The following is a 12177-nucleotide window of genomic DNA, read 5'->3' as shown; positions in this document are numbered from 1 at the left end:
AATATCTCGGCGGCATCTTGGCGGCACCAGAGATGCTGTAGGCGTGATGTCACCACCCAGTCTCCTCCCATTGCTGCCCCCAGAGATGGTCTCCGTAGCAACCATAGAACGAGACTGAGTAAAACTACAGTGTTAATGCTGACTTCAGACAATTGCTTTGGATAGTCTGGTGCTTTTAGGCACTTTCCAGGAGCCTGTTTGTATTAACCTTGAAAGACTAGATATTATGAGGGAGAAAAGGCAGATGTGTGTGAGGCTTCAGTTGAGGAGGTGTTGTGACCCTGGAAACCGTACAACCCTGGTTCATCCCTCAGGTATCCTTTGAGTCAGAGTGGCTGCTGGTCCAATAGCAGCAGTGTCAGCTGTAGCACAGGCTGAGGAAAATATTTTGATTCTCTGAGTCACTGGCAAACAAAAATCCAAGCATTGCATCACCACAGTGACACAGTAGCTGCCACTAGAAAATCACACAAGTCCCATAATGTGCATCTGTGAAGACGACAAGCACTGCAGCCTATTCTTTGTCAAGCACACCTGCATATGTATTTTGGTATATAATATTTGGCTTTCAGTGCCAAATAATATAATGCTTTTGGAAATTGCTAAGATATTCAGAGGGAAACCAATACACTGCAATAAAGCAATGCTGCATGCAGTGCAAAAAGTCGGCTACTTCCCCTTTTAGAATAAAAACCCTCAATGCCAAAGACACACGTCAGCTTTATTTTTATTCACTCCCCCTCATAGAAGAGGTATCTTATTTCTAATATGACCTTGGTGTAATATAACTTGTGTTCCTGAAACAAGCACTTACCTGGACTTAAATTTCATTGACTCATACAGACAAACTGTGTAATGCAGCATAAGGGTATCCCTGCAACACTAGCACTGACTCTCACTGACTGACTCATAGTCCTCCCTTCAGCAGCAGCAGAGCTCAGTGAATTGAGTGCAGCCATTCTTTGTCATTTTTTTCTGCTATTGACACAAATGACGAATGGAGACTTATAGTAAATTTGATTCAGCCAAATGTTGCATGCTGTGGCTTTTGACTTGCAGAACAGTATGTCCAAAATGTCTCCAAGTAGCCACTGCTATTCACACACCTTCTAGTTTAGTGTATAAACTCATACAGTGGGTACCTGTGCAGACTAAGTGAAATGCAGCTTGGCAATATACCGCAGTGGGCCAGTGTCCTTGTGTCTCCCCTGGTGTCTGGCTCTTTTCCAGCATCTGCCCTCATCCTGCTAGGCCTCACTTTGATGTGCATGGTGATCTATTTTCCCTCCTTTTTCTTCTCTGTCTCTTGGCACAATGGTCTCTTCCCTATCACCCTCTTTTTTTTTTTTTTTTTAATCTCGATCTTTTTGTCTCCACATCAGATGTACTCTTAGCTCCAGGGGACAGCGAGAAGGACACGTGGAAGCACAACACAATATATATATAAATATATATAGCAAAGCTTCACTGAAGAAACATTGGAACAAAGTGCTTAACAAGTAAGATATGTTAGCTTCTATTCATCTTGTAATTAGCAGAGCAGGGTCTTGAAGTTGAATGTTTTTTTTTTTTTTTTAACCTTTCTGCAGTGTGTGTCTGTTTGCGTGTGTGTCTGTTTGCGTGTGTGTGTGTGTGTGCGTGTGTGTGTGTGTGTGTGTGTGTGTGTGTGTCTTGGAAACCTGTAGCTGCTGCAATGCAGTATGAAGGAGCGTGGAGGTACAAATAGACCCCAATGTCTAAAAGAGCCCAGCACTCCAGGGGCTGGGCTAAACAACAGTGACACGTCATTGACAAACTTATGTCCCTGATTGGGTTCATAGTCTTGTTCACTAATTTTTTGGTCCAGTAATTTTTGTTGCCAATTTTTATAGTAATTTTTAACAAAAATGTCAAATGTTTATTTTTCAAATATAAGAATTTGAAGGTTTTCTCTGTCATGCAGTAAATGGAACATTTCTTAATCAACCAACAAAACAAACGAAACAGCAAGAACAAGACAATAAACAGCAAGTAAATAAACGACCAGTCATTCAGTCATAGTCCCCCTTCAGTTTTCCTGTGCTCAAATTCATCTTCTCTGCTTCCTGTTTCCCTGCTGGAAACATCTGATGGAGAAGAGAACAGGAATCCTGAAATCAATACCCCTTGGCAACAGATTCAGTGTTAACACCAACATCTGCCTTTTTATACAACCTCCTGTTTTCACATCCGCAAATGATTAATCTCTCACAGCATTTACGGCACAGAGGCCATTTGCCTTTAATTAAAGCAAACCAGCTAATACAAAGCCTGCATTAACTGTCTTTGTGACAGGCCCCTAGCTCATAAATAAAGCCTGTGCTGTCACAAGGAGCCTGGGAAAGCCATTAAGAGATAGTGAGAGGTATCTGCATGTGTGGGGGCAGACAGACAGACAGACAGACAGGCAAACAGACAGAAGGCACGGCACTGGGAGCCCTGATGGTCTCGGGGCTGCCAAGAGTAACCTTGGCAAAGCTGAGACTCACACAAATCATCTCATCTCCCTGTTTGTCCCTGTTCACCTCCCTTCCAGACCAGGGGATTCCCGCTGACCTTTGGCTTCTCTGTAGGTCAATTCTGGCTATGCTGCTTTGATTTCCAGCTCCAGTATCAAATAAATCCAGTGGGGTTTGTTCCTCATTCTGAATATAGCAGAGCACAATGATGAAGGTTTTGCTCTATTTTAGTCAAATCCCATTTATTATTAATGTTGACAGGAAGGATTACAAATATAACTACTGTGCACAAAAATGTACCAGATTTACAGGTCAGAAAATAAACACAAGCTTTTAGTTGCTGCTGTATATGCTAATAATCTTAACAATCAGAAAGATGACTGAATGATAAATATGTCTTTTCAAACATGCATTTCAGGCAAATTTGTTTGTGGAACATTGAATATGCTGAAATATTGAACATTTCTAACAGCAGCAGTCTAAGACAATGGGAAAGCAAGGGGCATCAGTTACTGTACTTGTCTGGTAAATAGTTCTTAAGTTTTGTCCCTCAGCCGGCGGCAGCTGATCAGTGTGGAGATGTGTACCCCTTTAAACTGCTCACACTGCAGATAAGGTAAGGAGTGTTAGACTACAGTGCGGGTGGAGAGCGCGTTTTTTTTTCACCCGTGCCTTCTCCATCGCAGCGCGTCTTTTGGTATGCATAGCAATGCTCGACTGCAGGTTGGACTAAGCTGTCTGTACCAGCCCAGCGGTCAGTGCTCACTACAGATATATCTCTGGCAGAAATGTGTCTTTCACCCAGAAAACCCACCTCCTGCCGAGCTGAAACCATACAGGGCCAGTAAAAGCCGCTTGTGTGTGCGTGCGTGCGTGCGTGGGCCTCTGGCTCAGTGAAATTGCATAATCTTCTAGCCCACTACGTAGGGCGCTTCTTTCATTTATGTCGTTTCAAGTCAGCGTCTGAATACTCGGCGCTGCTCCCCACATAGACTGTTGGGTACTCAGAGAATGGTCTCTGCGCTGTGAACCTTGAGACTTTTGACTCTGCCTGAGCACATCTGCAGCTCAGCCCCTGGATTCCTGGCGAGATAGTGCATGACTAAAGAAGAAATAAATGGTAAATTGGCTGGTTGACGCACGAGTGGATTTATCTGAGCGGCAGCTTTACTCTGATAGTGAAATGGAATGAGGATTCGTAATTGATGCATGCGTCCCAGAACGCGTCTAATTATCAAATCTTAGTAATAAGATTAGCTTTTGTAAGCTCCCCCTCCTCCTCCTCCTCTTCGCCTCGTTTCTTCCCTTTGCAGATGTTTCCTCTCTGAGCACCTTGCCAGGACTGTTTACCTTTGCGGCTGTCTGCTCGTCACACTGGCGTGGAGGGAAGCAGTGGAGGCAGATCATTCTGCTGATCCCAGCACCTTTGGATATTAAGGGAAGCACCAGCAACTCCTTTATCGGTTCCCTCCTCCCTTTTTTGCCAATCGCCATCCCACGACAGCCTACCCGGAGGAAAGAAGTCGGGGAGGGGAAAGCGAGGACACACCCGCACATACTGTACCCGGTGTACACGGCGAGGATGCTGCAGACAACATGAGGTGAATATAACCGACTGTGCCAAATTGGAAATTCATTTTTTTTTTTTTTTACCTTCTCGGAAGACAGAAGACTTGATTGTCGCAGTTGGTTTTTAACCTCCCTGATTCCAGCGTCCAGCAGGACCATCAGTTCACATCCAGATATGAAGATGTCTGCAGGTATGAAATAAAGATGAAGGACCTTAGGTTTACCTATCACTGCTCATTTCGATGAAACATGGTTTTAAGTGCTGCCATTTTATAATTACTGCATTGATTTACACCTCACTTGAAAACCTGACAATAGCCAATAAACTGCAATTGGGAATTAATTCTCTCCTATTTCAGAAGATTTTTTTTATTTTGTCGGTGGAAATGATGCAGATAAGAGAGGCAGATTTTTCTCTTGGAACCTATTTCCTTCTATGGATAAATTATTTATAGATGTTTTTGAATATTTTAGAGATAGGCACCATTTCAAGTCTAAAATGCTCCAACAAAACTAAACTAAAGGCAGTTAATATGAGGTGTTTGTGTGTTTGCTGCAACAGTCATTCTTAAAAGCATTTATGTTTGGACTGCAGTGGTTATTTATGATATTTTAGACAGGATGCTGTCTGTATGGATTTGGTGCCTGGTGCATTGCCACATTCATGCATGGCTTCACTGCAAAAGGTTGTCCCATTCATTTCAGTGGATTTTCTCCATTGCAGCAGATCAGTGTCCTAATTTATGAGCTTTTACCTGCATTGAATCCATTTATATGCAAGACAAACTGCTTATTTGCATAATAATTTGCCCCAGTCAAGAGCAGTAGTGTCAGCCTCAAGTTTCCATTAGCTGATTCAGTCTGGTATGACTGCTTTCTCACAACATTGTAACTTTACATAACTAATCAAATTTTAATCACATTGTTATAGAGGGTGGCTTCATTTTAATGAATTTTGAGTTGTTTAATCTCGAGGCTACAGCATATTTCTGATGCTCTTGGACTTAATGGAAACAGTATTAAGTGCTGAATCATGTCTCAGGTTTATCTGACCTTGTTATCTGTCTTTGCTTTATCTGTCCTGCACACAGTCATATCCTAGGTGGCATCCTGTGGCCGTCAGGTCTTTACGGTGTTGAGCCCCCTCCCTCTCCTGGCCCCTGCCTGCAGTTCTCCAGGCTGCAGGACCCAGACTCACTGAAAAGTGCAGGCCTCCTCCCCCTGCAGAATGACTGTTGCCACAGGCGACCCCTCTGATGAGGCGGCTGCACACCCAGGGCACCCACAGGACTACGACCCGGAGGCTGACCATGAGTGTTGTGAGAGGGTGGTCATCAACATCTCAGGGCTGCGCTTTGAGACACAACTCAAAACCCTCTCCCAGTTCCCAGAGACTTTGCTGGGGGACCCCAAAAAGAGGATGCGGTACTTTGACCCACTGAGGAATGAGTACTTTTTTGACAGGAACAGACCCAGCTTTGACGCCATATTGTATTATTACCAATCAGGGGGCCGGCTAAGAAGGCCAGTCAACGTCACCCTTGATATTTTCTCAGAGGAGATTCGCTTCTATGAGCTGGGTGAGGAGGCCATTGAAATGTTCAGAGAAGATGAAGGTTTCATCAAGGAGGAGGAGCGACCTCTTCCTGACAATGAGTTTCAGAGACAGGTGTGGCTGCTTTTTGAGTACCCAGAGAGCTCAGGGCCAGCTAGGATTATTGCCATAATCTCTGTCATGGTCATCCTGATATCTATAGTTAGTTTCTGCTTGGAGACTCTCCCCATTTTCCGTAATGATGAGGAGGAGATGCACAAGTCTCACGCAAAAGTCTTTTCACCGGAGACCAATACAACAATCATCAGCTACACCTCGACCTACTTCACTGACCCCTTCTTTATCCTGGAGACTCTCTGCATTATATGGTTCTCCTTTGAGTTTCTGGTGCGCTTCTTTGCCTGCCCCAGCAAAGCAGGCTTTTTTGGTAATATAATGAACATTATTGATATTGTTGCCATCATCCCTTACTTCATCACTCTTGGCACTGAGCTAGCAGATAGGCCAGAGGATGGTCAAGCGGGTCAGCAAGCCATGTCCTTAGCCATTCTCAGGGTCATCCGCTTAGTACGAGTCTTCAGAATTTTCAAGCTCTCTCGTCACTCCAAGGGGCTTCAGATTTTGGGTCAGACCCTAAAAGCCAGCATGAGAGAGCTTGGCCTGCTCATTTTCTTCCTCTTCATAGGTGTCATACTTTTCTCCAGTGCTGTCTACTTTGCTGAAGCAGATGAGCCAGAGTCACAGTTTGAAAGCATCCCAGATGCATTTTGGTGGGCTGTGGTGTCCATGACAACAGTTGGCTATGGTGATATGGTCCCGACCACCATTGGTGGCAAGATAGTGGGTTCCCTCTGTGCCATTGCAGGTGTACTGACCATTGCCTTGCCTGTGCCTGTCATTGTGTCCAACTTCAATTACTTCTACCACCGGGAGACTGAAGGTGAAGAACAGGCTCAGTACCTGCAGGTCAACGTGCCCAAAGCTGATTCAGCCGAGGAGCTGAAGAAGAGCCGGAGTGGCTCAACTATCAGTAAATCAGACTATATGGAGATCCAGGAGGCTGTGAACAACAGCAACGAGGACTTTCAGGAGGAGAACCTCAAGACAGCCAACTGCACGCTGGCCAACACAAACTATGTAAACATCACCAAAATGCTCACAGACGTGTAGTCATCTGCTGTTTTCCTCCAGTCACAGCAGGAAATGTGGAGCTGAGCAACTGGACGGAACAGTCGTGCAGCCTCCCACCTCACATGTGCTGGAAAAATCAAGGCAATAGAATTCAGGATGCTGCTGCTGCTGCTGCTGATGATGATGATGATGATGATGATGATAGACAGTGAAAAGAATATTACAAGACTATTTGCTCACTCCACGCTCATCCTGTCTTCACTCCTCACAACTTGCCCTTAAAACTCCTGATAACTATCAAACAACATGAAATTTCAATTTTGCATTTCTGCATGGAGTTGGCTTTGTCTGTGTGGCTGTTTAAAGAAAAAAAAAAAACAAAAAAAAAAAAACATAGTAATATCTGAAAATGTCCTGCTCACCACAGTAGCCAACAGTAGTGCACAAAACGAAAAAGAGAGAAAACTGCAAGATAGAAATGAATTATTACTTAAAAAGAGCAACACAATGCAAGTCCTGCTGTAGTCCCCTGTTCCTTGGTCCCCTCCTCTCCCAAGGCACACTGCTCCACCATACGCTTTCTGAAGAGCCCTACTTACGCGCTACATATGCTGCTTCTTGGAGCCAATGAAACAAAACTGTACTATGCTACACCATTTATAGATAAGAGGATGTATGAGCATAAAGCAAGCCCACGCCATTGCTGATGTGGTCTGTAGCTGATTTGTGACAAGGTTGGTGGTTAAGTACACCACATCATTTCAAGGATGAATGATAGCCATCAGCGCTAAGCTTATGGTTTGACACCTTTTTTGTCCCCCCAGTAGACATCAGTATCTGATGATTGACTGAGAATGGCCTTGACTTTTCACTGCTTTGGTCTTACATGTACTGTATGTATTGCAATGCAGGCTTTCCCCTTTTCATTCACCCAAACTAGTCTTACTGCAGAGCTTTGAGGACAACTTGAATGTTTCTTGTTTTGGTTGTTTTTCACAGTTTCACACATATAGTACTTATTCATGTAGGTAGGTAGATTAACTCTGACTTAATTGATAGCTGGTAGGTAGGTACTGTTAGTAGTAAATGTAGTCAGTAGGTTATTGCATGACATTTTTATCTGAATGAGAATTTCCACTTGTTTTTCAACTGCCACTTGCTTCATCACACAACTATATATTTGTCTGTACACTGCCTTCTATACAAATCCACTCATTTAAAAGGATGCCTGCAGGTAACTGATACGAGAACTTAAAGCTGTATGTTAGAAGATTTCTCAAGACATAACAATAAGGCCAGATTCTACAGTACATTTAACGGGATGTGGTGTCCTCGTAGATATTGACATTCCTTTTAGAAGTCATTGCCATATAAATTTTTTGCCATGTTGCTGTAAACGTGCTGCAGCTGAACTGAGAATTCAGGTGTAAACTCACACTCTAGTTTTGGACATTAATCGCAGTTGCAGATGCGACAGACTTGCAGTGCTGTCTAATTTACAGGATCACGTCCTCATGATCAAAATAGCTATTTTAAAGGACTCATGTATAGAATAATGTTTCCCCTGAACTGCCTTTTATCTGGGTTTCTGCTATTCCTAGTGTTGCATGACCTCAAAAACATTCCTAGAAGCATGCATTTAAGCTCAAAGAAGAAAACTCTGACACAAAAAGGTCTAATCGTTACAATAGATATATTTAATTCCTATATCTATAAAAAAAATATATGTAGACAGAAAAAAACATATAAAGTACACATTACTTCTGAGAGTTAAAAAAAAAAACTTTAAATATTAGGGTTTAAGACAAGGTGAGCCTTCCCACAACATGCAGATCATTGCCATGTTTTTAATTTTGATAATTATTGTTCTGAGCACTGTCTCTATGTTCTCCTGTTTCAGAGCCTGTTCAGAGTGCCAAAGACACACTCTTACTAGCCATTTCAAAAGCAATTTCTTTACTGGTGAGTTTTCCAGCAAATCTGACACACACCCAGGATTTACAGTAAAAATTTGCTTCACTTGGTTCAAAACTGCTTTCTGCAAAATAATTTGTTGAAAGGCAGGGGAATGTTCAGAACTGTATCACCCCAAACTGAATTTCTGTATCAGAAAGCTTTTATTGGCATTGAAATGGTCAAAATTTAAATGGCTGTCCTCTGAGAAGTTTTTGATGCCAGAAGCTCAATCTGCCTTTCAAATTTGGCATCAAATGTGAATTAGGTTCTGATTCTAGGACTGTGTCCAGCTGAGATTTTCCACCCTTCGCTCAACACTGCCAAGGTAACAGTTAAAGGCAGTAACATCAATATGGGAAGTGATAATTAGCAGCAGTGTAGCAGATATTGGCTTACCTAGGGGTCCTCTCACTTCACTCCTGAGTCTCTTGCCTTTCTCCATCTTTTCACGGATGTCTTAAGTAATAAGAAAGGCGATGGATTAGGAGGAGGTTTGTAGCAGCAACTGTCTAAATGAATTCTTATCATACCAGGATGTACATCATTTTTCTTAGGGTTTCATTCTGCTCACTACAGTCTTTAACCTGCAGTAGCAAAATGTTTTATGCCATTGCTGCCAATATGTGCTCAGGATGCCTCGTCTAACTGCCTGACATGAGGCTTCTGGGGTTGTCTCTCTGTCCAGATCTTTGCTTTGATATATCTTTAAAGGATTTTTAGAGAATTTTAAAAAGTAAACTGGAGCAGTTATATTTGTTGCTTTCCCAAGAGTAGCATAAAGGTAAAATGTTAAAATGGCTGGTAACTCAAGGTATAAGCAGAATAAATAGTTTAGCAATATTCCTATAATCCTTTGGTGGAGAGGTCTGTGTGGAGAACGTATATGTTAGTTTTTAAGAAAAGCTAACCTTTATGGACCTCCACAGTCCAACCAGGATCTTTCTGATCATCAGCTGAGTATTGATGCACATCTATGTAGGAGTTTTGTGTTTGTGTGTGTGTGTGTGTGTGTGTGTGTGTGTGTGTGCGCGCATAAGAGAGAAAGAGATCTACTGAATGTCAGTGTCTTTGCCTGGTTGTACAGCTGCATTTATGCAACAGCCATTTGCATAGCTAAATATGTGAAAAAAAAAAAAAAGCACAGTCTGACCAAAAATATTTGTCTATGCATGCAAATGCATTTTATCTTATTGTCTTCATTCAGTTTCTTTGGACAGATATTTATGATAAATGTTACAAATACTCTAACATTTATCTGTCATATTTAAAATTAGCCACATTACTGTACCTCAGCCAAATTCACTGTAGCAACGCATTTACTGTAATACACAATGGTATAGTTGTTCTTTCTGTTTAGAGCACAAAGGCCAGTAGAACCATCCTCACCTGTAAACCTACAGATTTTTGCCTGTACAAGGTTTTTATTCAATGAAAACAACTGAATTAAAATGATCTTGCATTGCTTTTTAGGGAGAACCACAGCCTCTAAAAATATCATCTCTCATCCGCTGAGGGACCCACCAGCAAATCTACTCCATAAGAAGGGTGCCCAACAGTGAATATACTAAGAAATCTATGCAGAGAGTGATTATTAGCTGGTAGTTTTTCGAGAAAAGAAGGTTAAGCACAGAATTTTGTTTTGTATAGGGCACTAATTACATGTTGATCCTGACAGCTGTCAGAGCATTTGAAACAATCCTTTAAACACAAGTGAGATGCCGCAGTATTCTGCTTCTGTACGTCAAACACTGGAACGCTAGCTGAATGTGAATATGGGCTTGCTGAACTTTTTTTTGAGGGTTTGTTTGAACTGCAATGTCAGCTGTTTGAGACAAGGCTCCTACATAACAAAAAGTCATACATACAGAAAACAAGATGATCAATATGCAATCTGTATGCATGTGTGCATTTGAGAACAAACATTTTTCTTTTTGTTTGATCCCAGAGCCTGATAGTGTGGCATCCACTGAAACAATATGTACAGTTATTCACACCTCACTCCCCTTTTCTTCCCCCATATCATAGAGGCCTGAAAACATCTATCAATGTTGGTACAGTGGATAATGGATTTTCTTTCTATGAAATGAAATATGAGAAAATAATGTAAATAATAACTAACGGATGATAAAACTATGTACTATATACTGTATGTGAAGTCTGGACTTAAAAAGTAGTATTATCTGCACTTTACAAGACAAAAAGGACAATCTATGGACAAGAAAAACATGAAATTAAAAATGCATATAATCCTTCCAAATGATCATAACCCTGAAAAAGTTATATCAATAATGAAGCCAATAATAATTCAACTGATATTGTGTTTTGTGTGTTTATTGTGTGTCATGTCTTTACTCCTGCTTTCTGAACTTTCTTTGGTTTAAAAATAATGTGATTTTTACATGGAAGAAGGACAACTAAGTGACAATATGTAAGAGGTGGTTTTTTTTTAAATGTTTATCTGTTGTTTTCCCCTCACATCAGTGTTGGCAAGGTATTTAGTCTGCAAATTATTTGAAGAGCTAATTTTAGCTGAACAGCGTCTGTGCTGTTACAAAATGTCGTGAATCGATCAAAGGCCTCTTTGTTGTTATTCTTAGGACATCCAGTGTGTTTGTAGCCAGGGGCAGTGCAGAGGACATTTTCAAACGCCTCCTAGTATCTTGAGCTTCTTCCTTCCTTTAAGTGCACGGTATATGCTCCCTGCAGTTTTGAAGAGAGAGCAGGGTGTTCTATTAATAGCTTTTTTTTTTTGTCAGAGAAAGAGATAGGAGGAGGAGGAGGAATGTGAGCAGAGAGAAAAGGGTTGAAAGGAGATGGCAGAGGAGAAAAAAGGATACATTCTTCAAGAAATCATTCACAGTGAACTTTGAGTTGCTAAGGCACCACCAGGAAAAAATGATCCACATTGCCCTTTTAGATGCTTTTTGTTTGGGCAACTATGAAGGTTTGGTTATTTCAGATCCACAAATTCTGCTGCTGCAATCTGAGGCAATAGAAAAATTAGATGTAAATATGTCATAGCTCTATGTCTGAGGTGCTGTCTTACTGCTGAGTTCTTATATTTTTGCTTGACTGAGCATCTTCTCTTCACCTGTCACATTAAGAGAACACAGTTTTTGAGTAAGCTGCTGTCTTGTCTTGTGCCGTCTGCTATCTTTAGTCCACTTGTGGTTTAACTACAGCTCTGCATGGAGAGCAGGAACACTGGGGCCTCAGTGCTGTAGCTACATCTCTGCTATAGTCATTAGTCTTGCTTTGATCCAGCGATGCAGTGCAGAGCTCTGCTGAAACCAGGGCAAACAGGGAAAGGCAGGCGAGATGGAGCAGTCCAACCAAAGACACAGGCAGCAGAAACACAGGCCTGCTGCAGGTGGCCACTGCTGCCACAGTGTTATTGTTATTGTTGTTAGGCAGCAGTGAGTGGGTTTGTGTGTATGTGTGTGTTGTTTGTCAGAGATGGTAGCATACCCACAGGAGCACGGTTGAGCA

General features: G+C 41.9%; 1 protein-coding gene across 1 annotated transcript; it reads left to right on the top strand.

Annotated features, from left to right (window-relative positions):
• The first annotated feature begins 4014 nt into the window (after positions 1-4014).
• LOC113130467 (potassium voltage-gated channel subfamily A member 2) lies at positions 4015-6771 on the top strand. The gene is made up of 2 exons (XM_026307131.2): positions 4015-4237; positions 5138-6771. The coding sequence occupies exon 2, from the start codon at positions 5275-5277 to the stop codon at positions 6769-6771; it is 1497 nt and encodes a 498-aa protein (XP_026162916.1). The 5' UTR covers positions 4015-4237; positions 5138-5274.
• The last annotated feature ends 5406 nt before the right edge of the window (positions 6772-12177 follow it).

The sequence above is a fragment of the Mastacembelus armatus genome, chromosome 5, assembly GCF_900324485.2.
Source record: "Mastacembelus armatus chromosome 5, fMasArm1.2, whole genome shotgun sequence".
Lineage (NCBI taxonomy): Eukaryota > Metazoa > Chordata > Actinopteri > Synbranchiformes > Mastacembelidae > Mastacembelus > Mastacembelus armatus.
This window is presented reverse-complemented; position numbering and strand designations above follow the sequence as displayed.